Raw genomic sequence first — 16207 nt, 5'->3', positions numbered from 1 at the left:
TCGTTGCTTTCATCAGGCTTATACCAGTTATGTTTCACCAATAGGGTTATCAGACTTTTTTGCCCATTTCTTTGAGGTGAATATGTGTCGCTGTTTTCAGTAGATCAAGGGAGAGTTTTCTCAGACATCTTCTATGGTTCTTCCCAGGCCTTTAGCCACTTCACCTTTGAGCGCTCAGGACACCAACTCATTGTTGTCGATATCCAGGGAGTTGGAGATCTTTACACAGACCCTCAGATCCATACAGAGAATGGTACAGATTTTGGAGATGGCAATCTAGGTAAAATCAATGATTCTGTTTCACATACTAATGAATGATTATTTTCTCTTCCCAGCTGTCTGTTGAGTAGCTGTTACATGGCTGAATGAGCAGGCATGTTTCTGAGGGTCTTGCAAACAGCTGGGGATGTTCTATTGCAATGAGTCCCTGAACGGGGCTGTTGTCACACAAGGGCAGACTTGAGAGCTGACTGTGGCTCATGTCTCCTGGCCTACTCTTAAACCAAGCAAGTAATGAAATTAAGTACCTCCCTACAATGTGAAAGCAATAATCATGGCCTTTAATTTCCTTGTCACGTTGCAGGAATGGATACAGCTGAATGTGGAGAGATAAGCCTTGCATATTTTTAAAGCTCCAAGTGTCCATACGTGAAGTTGTTCATAGGGCACAGCAAGTTTTGTAAGCAGGACCAAATTTAGGCACATTTTGCAGTGATGCAGCCAAAATAATTTATTATTATATTCTGTGCATATATAGCTTTTGAAGATTTTGCAGAGTTTCTTTCACTCTCCTTGGAGAAAGAATGAAAAGCCCTTACAGGTGTTAAAATAAAATGTAAGTGGGTTGAGCTGTGTGTGCTGCAAGGCATTTTCTCTGTTTCTTTTTCTTCTGACTTTTTAGAAGATGCTTTGGGACTTCTAGCTTTTATTCAGTAAACTGTCATATAAACTTCGAGTAAACCCTTTCTTCATTTTTTTTTTTAATGCTGTAGGTGTTCGAGGTATGGCCTTGTTCTTTCATTCTCATTTCTGCAATAGGATTTGCAAAAGCATGGGGCTTGCACCATTTGATCTTTCATCCAAAGAGAAAGATGCCTTGGATTGTAATAAAAAATTGCTTGTAAGTGCTTGATGAAAAAAGTATAACTAAGCAGTACAGCTGGTTTATTCTACCTTTAAAAGCCCTGTAAATAAAACTGAAATATGCTATTTACATAACAAATAAAACCACCTTAATCGCTGATGTTGCAGTTTAAAATACAGCAGTTTAAAGCTGGTTTACCCATGCTTGTGTCTGAATTAATGCTGTAGCTTTAATAGTGAACCTTGTAACACATGTATATTTAGGACTGAGTATATTTTTGAACACTGAAATCTTTAGTATGTTTTGTATCTTACAAAGCTAATTTGGGGAGAAAAAAGAACAGAGCTGCTCCTCTTTAACTGATCTGAGTTTCAACTGATATTAGTGGGAATGGGACTTGTTGAAATGGTCTGAATGAAATTTGGTCTTAAACAGAACTCTCTCTGACTGTAACAATGCCAGGACTTGATATTTTGTTGGGGTGTAGAACTTGTTAAAGCAAATAGTTACATATACATATGTGTATTTATACCCCCTCTTTTGTAGGGGACTAATAAACATTCATGTTGGCTTATGGAGCATGCTTAGAATACAGAGAAGCATTATTCATGGGACTTTCTTGTTAATTTGCCAAGGAATCTGCTCAAACAATTCTCCGTGGCACAGAGGAAAAATGTGGCAGCAGCCGGGTGAGAACAATCTCTGGTAGTCGGCCTCCTCTGCTCTTCCGCCTGTCTGAAAACTCCGGAGATGAAAGCATGAGCGATGTAGCATTTGACTCTCTACCCTGCTCTCCTTCCTCAGCAACCCCTCACAGCCAAAAGATGGACATGCTTAGTGAGTGAGCCTCAAACATAACTTCCTTGGGGGTTCCTGAACAATTGACAGTAACCTGTTTTATTTGTTTTAAACACAACAGCGTGTTGTATTTAGTCCAGAATACTTGTCTCTAGCATTCCTCTTGGAGCAGAAATAAAACTAAAAGTATGTCTATATAGTTAATTAATGCACAGATGCTTCTGGAAAAAAATGTGGTAAAACTGTGATATCTAGCATGTTACCCTTATAATAAGAAGCAAATACTTTTCTTCCTAGATTGGCCTGTGTTCAATGAAGTAGATAACTTGGTTCACAGAGACTATGATCAGCTTGATAACCAAAGGGTGAGTGTCTTTCTAACAGAAAATGAGACTGCAGTTCTGTAATGAATGTCTTGAAAGGACTGCCTGAAGGCTTTGTTCAGTTAAAGCATGTAAAGGTGCTCTGCTTGCAGTCATTGCTGCAGGTCACTTTACCTGCATACATTTTCTGTTTCTAGTAAAGGAAGAATATTTTATTTTAAAATAGGTGGTTTTTTTTTTTTCCCACCAGGATTTTTTTTTTTTTCCCCTCCAGAAATGTATCTGGTGTATTTTAACAGATAATTAAAGTCTGTTTGTTCCCTTGCCTGCATGTTGTGTCTTTGGCACTAGTGCCAACTGCTGTGGTATGAAAGCTAAACAGAATCCCCATTGATTAGGTCTCTGCAAATACTGGTACTGTGGGATATAGGAGAATCTCACCTGAGGAGACTGCAGTAAGTTTGCAATGAGAATTTTCCAACACTAGGACCTTAGTGCCAGGGGCTGTCAGTTACTGTTTTATATTTTAACTGGCTACCACTGAAGACTATATTAAGTGGACTCTTGGTTTAATAAAGTATGTGAGTCCTTGATTATTGATTTTTTTTTTTTTTTTTTTTTTTTTTTTTTAATGTATCTAAGAGACAACACAGATTTGGACAGTACCTTATGGGTCTGTTTTGTCTGTCAGAGGTAGCACAACATACAGTCATTTTCATCCAGTATATCCATCCAGCATATCTCACTAAACCAGCAGAAGGTTTTCTTTGTGTGAAATGTCAAGCTGAGACCCTTACAAAGGGTAGTGCTAATGCTGTGATGTTTTGTTCTTATCTTCTGTAGGATTTTGAAAATGGTGGAGATAGTGGGTATCCCAGTGAAAAGAGAAGTGAGCTAGAAGATCTGGATCATAGAGAGAGGGTAAGAATCTGACTCTGGATTTAGCAGAGTTGGGCATGTTCATACTTGAACTGTTTCCATCGAAGAATCTTATTTTTTATCCCTCTTGATCTAGACTTTGTAAACAGAGGAAACAGTTGGAAAGAAATTCCCACATGTTGCAAAATGACTTGTCTTGGGAATGTCAGTGACACTTTCACAGGGAAGAGACTATCTATAACAAGGAGCTTAATTTCAAACATTACATTTGATTGCATATTGTTGTTTGTGCTTATTAAGAATTCTGTATTGCATTTGAGAAATGTAGCCAGCTTCTTTTCACATAGAATCCATGAATATGATTTTACTTTCAGCCTCTTACCCTCTGTAATTTCTATGACTTTATATGGCTTGAGATACCACGGAACTTAATGTTGTCAGTTAATAATATGCAACTTTAGTATTCCTGTGGGTTAGTTCATTGCTGCTTTAAAATACAAACTTTTAAATAAATGCTTTTTCACCTGAAGATCTTAACTGAATATTTAATTAGAAGATAGGAAAGAGGATACTGCTTCCAAAGATACCAATCCTTTTGTCACCTTTGAAGCAGCAAGGTATTTAGCATGGAATATCCAGTTTACAGGATTGAAACCTTGGGTATGCCATATTCTTCACCATTTCAGTATGTTAACTTTTTATAATTGTGTGATATCACTGAGAGAAAAGGATCCAGCGGAAACTATTTTGGTCATTGTCACTAATTTTGCTGGATAGGAATAGTCTAGAGAAATAACTGACACATGTCAGTTGCTGCAGATTAAATGATGCAAATCTTTACATTAACGTAGGGCCATTCAAACAACAACCGAAGACATGAATCTGATGAAGACAGTTTGGGAAGCTCTGCAAGGGTAAATAAAGCAAAAATGTTAATAGATGATGAGTTTGCCACTTTGGTTGTCGTTTGTTCCATTCGTCTGCCTTCTAACTTCATATCACTAAATCAGATGTCAGTTTTCCTTCCTCTTCAGCTACAGAATATGTTTATTAATATTAGCTTACCATTCTGTGTTGGTTCCTTTTTTTGGTTTGTCTTTATTTTCCTGTTAAAGTAGTAAAGTTATTAACAAATTGTTGCTTCTGTAACTGATCCCTGATGTAAATTAATGATTATGCAAGGGTTTCTCACTTTAAAAAGATTAACTATAGTTCTATGGATTTTTTTTTCTGTCTTCCCCTTCTGTGCTTTATTTTTGGAATTGTGTCCCATATGTGGTTGGATGATTTTTTTTAAAACATGCTGCGTTTGAAATATGTGACAGTAGCTCTCTCCGCTGTGTATCTGAGCTAGGAGAGACCAGACCTTGTATGTTTTTACAAAATATAGCTTCTGTGATAATTAGTTTCTGTGGCTATAAACTTAAACAAATAACTATTTTGCAAGGAAAGAAATAACAGAGCTTTGACAACAATGAATAATTTAATTAGATACGCTTTTCAGAATTTCCTTGTAATAATTATATGTTGCTGTTACAGGAGATTGAAAGAGCTTTAACAGGCTGAAGTTCTGTGCCAGTAACCTTCCCTGTTGTGTTTCCTCTGGGTACCTCCAAAGGCTTTCATTTTGATAAGATTGTTTTTGTCTACTGTTTCCCATCCACCCATTATGTTGATAAGTTGTTTGTTCTTGTTTGTGTTGGACATCCGTATGAATAGTATGGAAATTTTAATTTTTGGTAGAAATAATAGTATATTCCCTGTTTCAGGTCAGTGTGGAGAAATGGAATCTCTACAACTCTTCCAGAGTCCATATCCACAGACCATCCTGTGTTGCTCAAGAAATTCAGAGGCTCAATGCGCTAGAACTTGAAAAGAAAATTGGGAAGTCAGTCCTTGGGAAGGTAGGATGGGTCTAGTCATCTTGTTATTTCCAACTGGAAAAAAAAACCTTGTATTTATACTTACGTAAGGGTGTTGCACTGCATGAATTATGTGTGCAGATGAAAATAAGGAACATATCTATAGCTTTCTATCACCTAATCATATTTTGTAAGGGATATCTAAGCTCAGGAATCCATGAATTCCATATGCTTCTGGACTTGCAACATTTGGGCTCCTTTGGAAAGGACCCTGTCAGCTTGTCTGCCTTTCCAGAGGCATCAAAGAAGAGATACAGTGGGATGGAATCGGTATGCCTGACCCACATACCTTGCAAATAGGCAAGGTTGGGCTTCTGAAAAAGGTAGCATGGACCAACTCTTTTTACCCCAGACTATCCCAGACAATGCAAATGTGAGTTAGGTTGGGGTTTATGTATGGGCTTAAGCCCACACTCAGGACACACAGTGTATAGCTTCCTGAACATCCTGAGCGCCTCAGATGTTCTCAATCCTTTTGGTTTGAGAAGAAACCTGTCTTCCCTTGGGGATGGGAGGAAGAAAATCCCTCAAAATCCCATGGCATGTTTGGAGTGAAATCTTGCCCCCACTGACAATAAAGGCTTCTGTGGCATGAGGCTTTTACCCTGGATAACCTTGATTTTATGTGCCTCAGGTTAATTCCTTTCCTGTGAGGGTCCTTGCTGTACATAAAAGCCTGTGAGCCATGCTCACTGCCATTTGCCCTGTGGACTGGTGTGTTAGGCAGTTGCAGGCTGGGTGCCTTTAACTACAACTCCATTTGAAAGGTCTTCCAGGCTTTGGCAGATGTGCTTCAACACTCCCCTAAGACCTGGTGCTCTGGTGTGGCAACCTGCTGGGACACTGCTTAGGGCACACTCGTATGGGAAGATGTGGCAGCTACTGTCTTGCTGAATTAGGTCTTTTATCTCCAGTAGTCAAGTTTATAAAGCTATATGTGTCTAAGCTTGCAGAACTGGAGAGGCAGCTACACTGTATATAATCATTGCTTTTCGGCTGTTTAATCTATTCAGACACAAGTCAGGCTCCAAGTCTGTGTATTATCAAACTAGTCCTCTGCTCAGTCACAGAGGTACACAATTAGTTTTAATTAAGGAGTCACCTCAGAGAGGTATTTTTGTGCCTAAGAAAGGTTCAGGCATAGGGCCTTTGAAAAATCAGATCTAAATACTTGTGTTTCTCTCCTGTGCAATTGTGTTCTAGGTTCATTTGGCCATGGTTCGCTATCATGAAGCTGGGCGTTTCTGTGAGAAAGACAAGGAATGGGATCAGGAGTCAGCCCTCTTCCACCTGGAGCATGCTGCAGACTGTGGGGAGCTGGAAGCAATTGTTGGGTTAGGACTCATGTGCTCTCAGCTGCCACATCACATTCTTTCTGAGGTCACTCTGGAGGTAAACAAAGATCAAAGAAAATGCCAAAATGCAGAATTGTGGTCCATTGTAAAAGTAACATAAGAATAGCAGGAAATTGAGACAAGACAATAACTATAGTTAGGTGTTCTGTAGTCCCTTCAGAGAAAATAGATGACTTTGTCATTTAGATGACTTGAACTAAGCAGCAAAAAATGCAACCTGTTCCTCATTTTGCTAGCAACTTATTGCATACCTTTGTTTTTTGAAGTGATTGTTATTATTCAGCTTGTTAGTTTCATGTGGCTGGGCCTGTTTCTCAGACATACTAAACACCTGCAGCCATTACAGACTTGGAGAAACTGCATTTAGTGTTAGAGGAAGGAAAAGATGGGTTTACTTAGAACCATGCATTTTAAAGGTTTTGTCTGTTTTACTAGGATACAAAGGAGAACAGAAATAAAGGATTTGATTACTTGCTGAGAGCAGCAGAAGCTGGAGACCGGCCTTCCATGATTCTGGTAGCAAGAGCATATGATACAGGTGTAAATCTTGGTTCAGACAGGTACTGCGCATGACTGAGTAACTCAACTTGGTGGTACTTCACTGGGTGGTGAGGGGAGAAGCACTTGCTGCATGTCTTTAATTCACATAAAGAGCTGCTATGTCCTAAGTACTGATAGGTTTTTGATAACGATAGGATGAGGGGTAATGATTTTAAGTTGAAGGAGTGTAGATTTAGATATAAGGAAGAAATTCTTCCCTGTGAGGGTGGTGAGACACTGGCACAGGTTGCCCAGAGAAGCTGTGGCTGCCCCCTCCCTGGCAGTGTTCAAGGCCAGGTTGGACGGGGCTTTGGGCAACCTGGGCTAGTGGAAGGTGTCCCTGCCTGTGTCAGGAGGGTTGGAACTGGATGATCTTTAAGGTCCCTTCCAACCCAAACCATTCTACGATTCTGTGAAGTAATGCTATGAAGTAGTGTTTGGGAGTTACTTCAGACTTACCTGGGTATGAATAAAAGCAGGGTTTAGGCCATGATAGATCAACACAGAAAAAATCTGAGATCATTTCTGCTGTTGGACACCTGCATGTGTGTTGGATCTACCTGCATGTTTGAGTTTAGCCCCCATACTGAGGTTGCCCTATTGTAGTCAAGTTTTATTTGCTCTGAAGTTGGGTGATAAAGATCCCTTTGACTTTACTTGGAGTTGCATACTTGAAAAATCCTCGGATCAGTGGAAAAAATGAACACAAGAGTTCTTCTGGAGATGTAGTACCCTAAAAATAAGTGAAAAGTATTTACAACTGCCATGTCTCCTCTGTAGTGATTTTTTGAAAGCATTTTTTTTTTTTAAAAGTGGGGTTGTTTTTCTTATAAAGCTGTGAAATAAGCTGTAGAACGGGAGAAATAGGTGAAATCGTAAAGTGACTATAGTCAAGAGGTGGTGAGATGAACTTTGTCACAGTTGTAGTCATTCACTGCTCCTCATAATAAAACTAGCAATGGAAATTTCACAGGAATGTAGTCTTAATGTTGAGAATGTTACTTTTAAGGATGATTTTAACTTTTAAGAAGTTTACCTCAGTAAGTCTCTCAATTTGGCCAAGCTTCTATCTTGATAGGAGGGATAGGAGCAGCATTGTGACTTAAGAACTAGATTGTGATTTGCCAGAAGGCTACACAGTGTATTGCTTTAATTATTTTTATTTTAGCACTTCAGGTGAGGTTTTAAAAGTGGACAAATATTAATTTCCTCAAGTACCATGTCTGGTGATGATAGTGATTTTTCTGCTTTTGTATTGTAGCATGTCTTTGTTATTTACATGAGTTTTCTCTTTTGCACAACAGTGAAATTCTTGGCAATGACGAAATTTAAAATAGCACTAAACTTCTCATTCAGGTGCACTGAGCATTCTCCATATGAAAATCACTGGTTTTAAATTATTTATGAAACAAGACTCTCTGCAACTTCAGATTGTTTCTACATCTGTTTTACTCACAAATATAAATGCCAGACCAAAACCATACAACTAGTAATGAAGCTTAGGCTGGAGTTCAGCAAGACACTTCAGTATAATACTTTCTCCTCTGTAATTACTGCATAAAGTGACCCCAGCCTCATTTTAATATAGTGACCTGATGCTGCAGTGCAGAGTTAGTGAGCCTCCATAAGAACATTTGCTTTCTTGGAGAGTGTCAGGGCTCCAAGAAGCCAGTGCAAAATTGAATTCTGAATCTTCAATACAAAGTACATTTGTTTCCTGAGGTAAACATCTTCAAAAATTATTTTTAACTTCAGAGTACAAGATTGGAAGGAGGCGCTCTACTGGTACAATGCTGCATTGAACATGACTGACTATGATGAGGGAGGTGAATATGATGGCACTCAGGATGAGCCCCGGTATCTGCTCCTGGCCAGGGAAGCAGAGATGTTAATGGTGGGAGGGTTCCACCTGAATAAGGATCCACAGAGATCAGGTGAGACCTCGTTTCTGTGATCAGTAATCCTGCTTTCCCTTCCCTCTTTACCTAGTTGTATAAAATTCTACTGATCTTATGATATTTCTCCAGTTATATACAGTAGCAAGATCTGTAATATATGGGTAATTTTAAGTTATTTTTACAGTGACCCATGTACCCCAAAAATACATGTCCTGCTTCAGCTGTTACAAAACATGCACAGGGTCAGTACTTGAAGGTTTGTGGATGAAGCTGTAATGATGGTGGGTGATACAAGGCTGGAAAGGGTGAAAGAAGAGATCTTAAGAGATGATGGGGGTAGTGGGCAATGCCAGGTCCAATCCTGTATGCACTGAGTCACTAGGAAGCAACCTTCACTCCCTGTGAGGCCACTGAACTGCAGGTTGCTGCTTGTATTTTGAGTTACACCCATGACTCCCAGGCCCTACACAACATTGCCTTAGTTGCTGTGTAATCTGCATGTCAGGTGTCTTAAATCTTAGAGTCATCTTGGGGGATCCTGCAGGCTGGTCATATTTCCAATCCTTCCAAATACATTGAAGAGCCATCAGCAGCCAGTCATAACTTTCAACTTGAAAATCAAAAGCCAGATTCCCAGCTGATGTAACTCTGCTGACAGACACTATTAAAATACACTCATACATCCGACCCTGTAGTTTGACTTCAGTTTCTCTTTTTGTCATTTAATTGCTTCAGGATAAAGAGATGTTTTTTCTTTAATGTGTTAACGTAACTGATACTATTTTCTCCTCTAGGTGAGCTGTACACAGAAGCAGCAGAAGCAGCAATGGAAGCCATGAAAGGCAGACTGGCAAACCAGTACTACCAAAAAGCAGAAGAGGCTTGGGCAATGATGGAAGAATGACACTGCAATTAAGCAGTTCTTGTATATAAATTTTTTTATAGACTCACTGCATTTGCAGCTAAAAAGATATATTTTTATGTGGCATTACCAGTTCTCTTTTCGTATTTTAGTTTTCTAATTTTTTGAGGGGAAAAATACAAATGTAAGTGGTATGTAAGGTGCCATAGCGTACTTCTGCTAGTGTTTTAAAGCTGTAATAGACACACTTGACTTTTTCTATTTTTTTAACTGTTAGAACTGAGGGGCCTGTTTTGGTTTTGGTTTTTTTTTTCACAAAAAATGAGGCTGATGTTTCACATGTCCTGTTTTTTACACAGCAAATGATCAGTGTGTTTACATTTTTCTTCTCTCCACATACAGAAAACCATTTTCCTAAATTCTCAGCATTTCTTCATCATTCTTGGTGCATCTCAACAAATTTGCATGTGAATGTAAATATTCAATTTAAGCATGCAGCTATTTGCTTCAGTAACTAGACCTGTCCTATTAGCTGGTGGTGTTGGGCACTTCTGTTATTCTTCTGAAATGAATTCCGGGTGGAATCCTTACAGTCTGGGGAGGAGCAGGGAAGAGGCTTGAGATTGACAGTGAGGATATTCAGGGTGGAATATGTTTTATTCATTGCCAACATTGCTGGCAAAATCACTGACGTTCCTGATGAGGTGAAGCACCCAGCTACCTCTCTCATTTTCATTTTACACCATATAATTACCTAGTTGTATAAAGTTATACTGATCTTATATGATATTTGTCCAGTGATGTACAGTAGCAAGATCTGTAATATGTGGGTAATTTGAAGTTATTTTTACAGTGACACATCAATTCTCAGTGAAGCAAGATCATATTAGTTAAAATGAGAATACACTTTCCACCATTTCCAGAGAGATGTTTGAAAAGGTTAGAGGATGTTGATTCACCTATTTCTATGTACAGAAAATAATTTATCAGATTTAAATAGCTTTTAAAGTAGTGATTTATCCACAAATGGTTTCAAACCCCAGTTAAGAGAAAATTGCTGGTTAAAAAGAAAAAAACAATATTATCCCCAAACATTTGAATTTCTGTGTCCTGTTTGCATAATTCAAACCAGTAATGGGAGGATAAATGCTTGATAGTGGTTGAGTTATCATAGAGATAAGTTTCTTCCAAATCCAGTATTTTATTGTAAAGTTGCTGTGCCATTTATACATTTATACAATATTATACAATAATTATACATTATTTCTGTATAATATTTATACAGAAGCTGCTCCTATTTCTTGGTCGTGGTTAACAGTCGTTTTGCAGAAGATTAAGATGGAAGCTTCTGCCTTCTTGGCCTTAGAGTCTCATAAGGGTGTAAATTGATAATTCAGCCCCAGTGAAGCACTGAATGACCTATAATGCTCACTAGCCTCACTTTAGCCAGGCTTTTAAAAGCTTAAAACTAAGCAAGCTGCTAGATGATGCAGTTGATTTCATTGGGCCTTCTTGCGTTCATAGCCAAGTAATACTAATTTCTTGTCAAATGTAGAAACCATTCAAGGAACAGTTCTTCTTTTCCTGTGTGAGTGCCTGTCACCAGGCTCCAAAGTTGTGCTCCCCGGTTATTCTCTTTCTGGCAAGTGGATCTTGAATTATTGTTCAAACAGTATCCAAGCATGATGTTAGTAACAACTGCCTCTGTCTGAAAAAGGTGATATCCTAGTCATTAAGGAAATGAGATGAGAATGTTTCAATCCTTTCTAGGAGGGAAGGAAAAGTTATTGTTGGATATTGTACTTCTGGGTGGGTACTGTAACCACCAGGCAGTTGTAGCCATGAGTAGCCTTGCTACAACAAGGACACATGGCCATGTCTCCTTGCTGTATAATACAGGGGGTGTGGAAAAGTAGTGCTTGTGGCCTTTTTATTTCATTTTTTGTTTTGAGAGTGAAGGTGAAGCTCTTCACCCATTAATGGAGGAATGTCTGATTTCTACATCTCAGTCAGGCCTAGGTAGATATAAGCTAGGTAATAAATTTTTGGACCCAATATGCTGAAATAGAACCAGAGTTTGTAGGATCCCAAGTCAGATGGATGTTTGAAGTGTCTATCCAAAGTTCTGCTTTAGGTGCCTAAAGCATTTTTTTTTGATGTGGTCTTCTTGCTCTTTCAGTTCTTAGCATTAAAATACCAGCTCTCAATGAAAGGTGAATGTGCCATTCATCTCTGAAGACAGCTGAATAGTCAGAGTATTTGTGCAGAACTGATACGGTGTAGGCGCTATAATAAATTCAGACAAAAGGATTTGTTTTCCTCATAAGGTGTTGATGCCAAGTCTTTTGAGATTTTCCTTGAGGAGGAAGCATGTGTAACACCACCAACAACCATGTAGGGAGGAGAGGAGACTGAATGTGCCCGTCCAAAATGTGTACATAAAGGATGTAGAGTGTAATTATTGACACTTTTTGGTGTAGTTTAATTTGCTAAATTCAGTAGTTTCTAAAGTTGCTGACAGTTCTCTTTAGATCTGGTATGTAAATGTGCACACAGCTCAATGAAAAAATTATGATGATTAATTCGTTGTTTGCAAATACTACTTTTTTAGTGATGTAGACTACCTTCTGTCCTAAGGTGCTATCATGTTATTTAGCTATACAATAAATAGGACTGTCAATAATTTGAAAATGGAAATTGTTTACAGAAATATGCAAAACTTATTCTATGACATTCTTTTGAAAAGGAAAAACTATATATTTGACAGACTTTTGGAATGATATTGCTATATGCTGTATTTTTAATCTATTCACAATGAATAAATTAAAATCTGTATTTTTTTAAAAATGTGAGAATAAATCTGAGGCTCAACCTGCCGGAACTTACCCAGGTTCAGTGTTTCCAGATGTCAGTGGGAATATTGCTTGGGTAAGGACAGTGAGATGGAAGCCTTTGTTTCTATGTCAGACATGCAAATACTGATTGTCTGCGTCTCTTAGTCCTCTTATTCACTTTGTCTGGTTTCATTCTGGCTGGTCAATAAAGTTGTTCTTTTTGTCACTTTTCTCAGTAGACTTTTAGTCATTGCATGTGGGGGTTTGCTTTTGTTTTGTTCTTTTTTTAAAAAAATTTGCCAAAGTTCAATCCTACTATATTGCAGCCTTCCAGAATCCCTGTGTTGTTTTTATTATTCCATCCCTGACTTCATTCACTTTCAACTGTCAGAAGTAACTAACTAGGAGGAAATAACTAGATGTGTACCAACAAATTCTGTTTTCCTCGAGAAAGCTAAATGGTTGCAGTGCTGGTTTATTTGCATTCAGTTACAGTGTTTGTAACTAATACAGGGTAAGATGTAAGGACTGAAGTGCTCATTTGCAGGACTGCTACAGAGGCATCTTTATGCTTTCCATCTTTGCTTTGTCCTGAGAAAAGAATGGAAATACTTGACCTCTGTGTTATGAGATGGGAGAGATTTTTGTAATGGCTACAGTATCTAATGATACATTGTCATCTTCAGTATGATTTATTCCCCTTTCTGTTCAAGAATAAACTGTCTGATACTAGCCCTTTTAAACTGTAAAAATGGAGCTCTTACTGTTGCTTTTTCATTGCTTTATTTAGACAGGTATAATTTATTATACCTTTGCAGTTTAAATGATATAAAATTGTTCTCCAGCAAAGGCACTTTGAACTAGCAGAATCTCATAACACAAAAGCCCCAGCAGGGCCTCTTCACCATAGTGTCACTGAGATGAAAAATGGTGAAAATTGTCACTGTAAGTCTTGTCTTTAGCTGCTGTCACTGAGAGCTGGAGTGTTTGATAAGTGTAACAAAGGAAGCGAGGATAGCATCTATCAGAAAGTACAGAGACAGCCAACACTTAAAAAGTGTAAATAAGAATATTGCCTGTTTCTTAATTACTGGTCTGGGGGACTGATTTGAATCTTGCTCTCTTCCCCACAGGTGTAATTTCACTTCTGAGAGTAGAGTGGCTGCTGACAGACACAGGTGTAGTTTACTTGGGCTAAGTCAGGACTTTTCATCTGAATTTTAAAAGGGAGGATTTTGATTAAACCTCAGGTTGGATTCAGGACCAGTGCTTCTGGTGGTGAGTCAAGCTGTTTTCAGGTTTAAGTTCAGGGGCTTCTCTTGTGTGTCTCCCACTGCTGGGGACCTGAACACTTCATGGGGACAGCTGCTGGGTTTGTAACCATCAGGCCTGGTCCTTACTCTGGAGACAGATATGAGTGTTGGGTCTTACTCTTCTCTGGCTGTGTCCGGAAAGCAATATAATGAGGCTGGTAGCTTGTGTTGTATTTTGAGTTCTCCTGTAAATTGATTCTTTTAATTGGCACTGGTAAAATGAAAAATCTGGTGACCCAACTGCCAGCCCTGTGGGGTGACCTGTGCTCTTACCCCTGTAAGCGTCACACGTGGCTGATGTAACTAATCTTGGGTACACAGGCTGCCTTCCGTGTTCAGAAGTGCCTCTGGCCAGGTGCACTAACATTTTGGGGTCAGAGGCTGAGCTCAGCCATGGCAGGGCAGAAGAGCACTTTCTGTGGGAGGGTGTTGGTACCTCTCGACCTGGGCAAAAGGACCAGGGGCACTGAGCAGCTCTTGCAATAAGAAAACCACTTGTAAGATGTGCTCCAGGCAGCCTCCCCCCCACACCGAGTGTGCTGTGCTGTGGACAGTACCCCCTGTCCACTGCTGCACCTGCAGGTGATCAGAAACTGCTGAATCAGACTACTTCCCTAAACTTTTCTGCCTGAACAGATTACAGGTGCTTTGCTGTGTGAAGCCAGGTCAGGTCTGCCTACCTTCTCTTCTCTCTGAACCTCTCCTGCTTTCCTGCAAAGCCAGGGCCGTGGGAGGAGCGTCAGCTCCCTCTGTTCTCAAAAAACCCCGCATCTTTCTGAAAAGGCACTGAACTGAGGGTGTGAAGCTGCAGCAGCGCTGAAGAAGGATCCCATTCACACTTACACGTGTGTGCTGTTATTCCTCAGTACTTGCAGGCAGCGAATGAAATTTTTAGCAAGATTAAGATGGCAGAATCGCGTCCAGCAGCTCCCTGGGTTAGAGCCGGCACCGCAGGGTGCTGTAGGGCCGGCCGGCTGCGGAGGTGCCAGGGGAGTGGGTGAGCTGGGGCTGTCGGCAGGGCTCTGGTAGGTTCATTTTCTCTACAGACTGCCACAACTACGGAATTCGGACTCCGTGGCCTTACTCTAGAGAAGCTGGAATTTTTCTCCAGCTCGAATTAAGGGGTGAGAATAACATCAATTCCACAAGAAAACCTACGATAGTTTCAGGCAAAATGGGAACAGAGACTCCCCAGGGCACCTTCATGGGGCACCAGGCAGCTAGAGTGTGCTACTACCCCTTTTCACAGAAGTTGCACTACTGCTGCTGCTACTCTAGCCTGCCACGCCGGTCCCTGCGCTGCAAGCAAAAACCAGCCCCCTCCACCCGTAAGGTCCGCGGACTTTCCACTCTGCAAATTCAGCGAGTTGTAGCTTGCCAGCAGAAAATTACAATGCCCAGTTTTTAGATTCATCTTTTCTACAGGCGAGCGTGCTGCGCCGTGCCATCCACGTGGCAGCGGGGCGGCGCGGAGGGCTCGGCCCCGGCCCCGGCCCCCGCCGCGCAGGGACGCTGCGCCCGCCCGCTCCGCCCCCGGCTGCCCTGCGCCGCCGCCGCCGCACCTGCAGGGATTGAAAAACCCGCGGAGTTTTATTTTTGAGGTGTGAGGGGAGCGCGGGGGGCGGAGGTGCCGCGGGGGGCGGAGCGGGGCGCAGGCGGCTCCCGGCCAAGGGCGGCAGCGGCAGCACCGCTGCCAGGGCGGTAGCGTGGCCGAGCGGTCTAAGGCGCTGGATTAAGGCTCCAGTCTCTTCGGGGGCGTGGGTTCGAATCCCACCGCTGCCAGCGACACTTTTTCTGCTGCGGGCCGCCGTCGCTGCAGCGCCCCCTGGCGGCGCGGCGGGCGCGGCGGAGCATTGTGGGTAGGAGGAGGGCCGCGGCCCCACGTGCCGGCCGCGGTGACGCCAACATGGCCGCTGCCTGAGGGCCGCCCGCCGCGCCGCCACCGCCACCGGGGAGCCGGCGGCCCCGCTGCCCGCGCCGGCCCGCCGCAAGGTGCGTGGTCGCGGCACCGCTTTTGCTCCTGGCGGGGCCGCGCGCGTGGCGGGGATCCTCCGGGCGACGGAGGGGGAGCGAGGCCTGGGCTGAGGTGGGCTTCGCCTCTGTGGGGGGCGCGGTGGAGACGAGACTCTTCGAGGACTTGACACCGGGGTGAGTGCCGGGGGTGCGGGGCCGCAGCGGCCGGCCGGGCTCCGTGGCGGGGCCCTTGAAGGGGAGGGGCGGGGCGGGGGTCCGGTCACAGGCCGCTGACCCTCGGCTCCCCTCACCGCCGCACCGAGGGGTGCCGCCCGGTCCCCCCGGGGCTGTGAAGCGGCGGCATTGGCCGGGCCGGAGCCCTTTCCCGCCCGCCCCCCCCAGGTCCCGGGCTGGCAGCTCTGCGCCTCCCGCCCTGGAAGGGCGCA

At 42.0% G+C, this 16207-nt stretch overlaps 2 protein-coding genes and 1 non-coding gene across 6 annotated transcripts in view; all 3 read left to right on the top strand.

Moving 5' to 3' along the window:
* EEF2K (eukaryotic elongation factor 2 kinase) overlaps window positions 1–12721 on the top strand; it is a 32670-nt gene extending 19949 nt beyond the window's left edge. For 2 of the 3 annotated variants that reach the window (XM_074919206.1, XM_074919204.1), the window contains 11 exons: window positions 148–280; window positions 993–1120; window positions 1720–1921; window positions 2180–2247; window positions 3049–3126; window positions 3936–3998; window positions 4854–4988; window positions 6210–6398; window positions 6797–6921; window positions 8657–8835; window positions 9594–12721. In XM_074919206.1, coding sequence (XP_074775307.1) covers window positions 148–280; window positions 993–1120; window positions 1720–1921; window positions 2180–2247; window positions 3049–3126; window positions 3936–3998; window positions 4854–4988; window positions 6210–6398; window positions 6797–6921; window positions 8657–8835; window positions 9594–9703 — 1410 coding nt within the window. In that variant the 3' untranslated portion in view covers window positions 9704–12721. The remainder of the gene's footprint in view (window positions 1–147; window positions 281–992; window positions 1121–1719; window positions 1922–2179; window positions 2248–3048; window positions 3127–3935; window positions 3999–4853; window positions 4989–6209; window positions 6399–6796; window positions 6922–8656; window positions 8836–9593) is intronic. The other variant, XM_074919207.1, reaches the window with a different exon arrangement.
* A 2787-nt stretch (window positions 12722–15508) lies between these two features.
* Window positions 15509–15590, top strand: TRNAL-AAG (transfer RNA leucine (anticodon AAG)). The gene has a single exon. It is a non-coding gene; the product is annotated as a tRNA-Leu (tRNA).
* Window positions 15591–15696: 106 nt separating this feature from the next.
* The window catches only part of POLR3E (RNA polymerase III subunit E), a 29519-nt gene continuing 29008 nt past the window's right edge, over window positions 15697–16207 (top strand). The window contains exon 1 of one of the 2 annotated variants that reach the window (XM_074919843.1): window positions 15697–15800. The gene's annotated coding sequence lies outside the window, so the exon portion shown is untranslated. Of the gene's footprint in view, window positions 15957–16207 lie in introns of both variants that reach the window. The other variant, XM_074919842.1, reaches the window with a different exon arrangement.

This window comes from Athene noctua, chromosome 15, assembly GCF_965140245.1.
Source record: "Athene noctua chromosome 15, bAthNoc1.hap1.1, whole genome shotgun sequence".
NCBI lineage: Eukaryota > Metazoa > Chordata > Aves > Strigiformes > Strigidae > Athene > Athene noctua.
The sequence above is the reverse complement of the archived record's forward strand: the minus strand, read 5'-3'. Positions and strand labels throughout refer to the sequence as shown.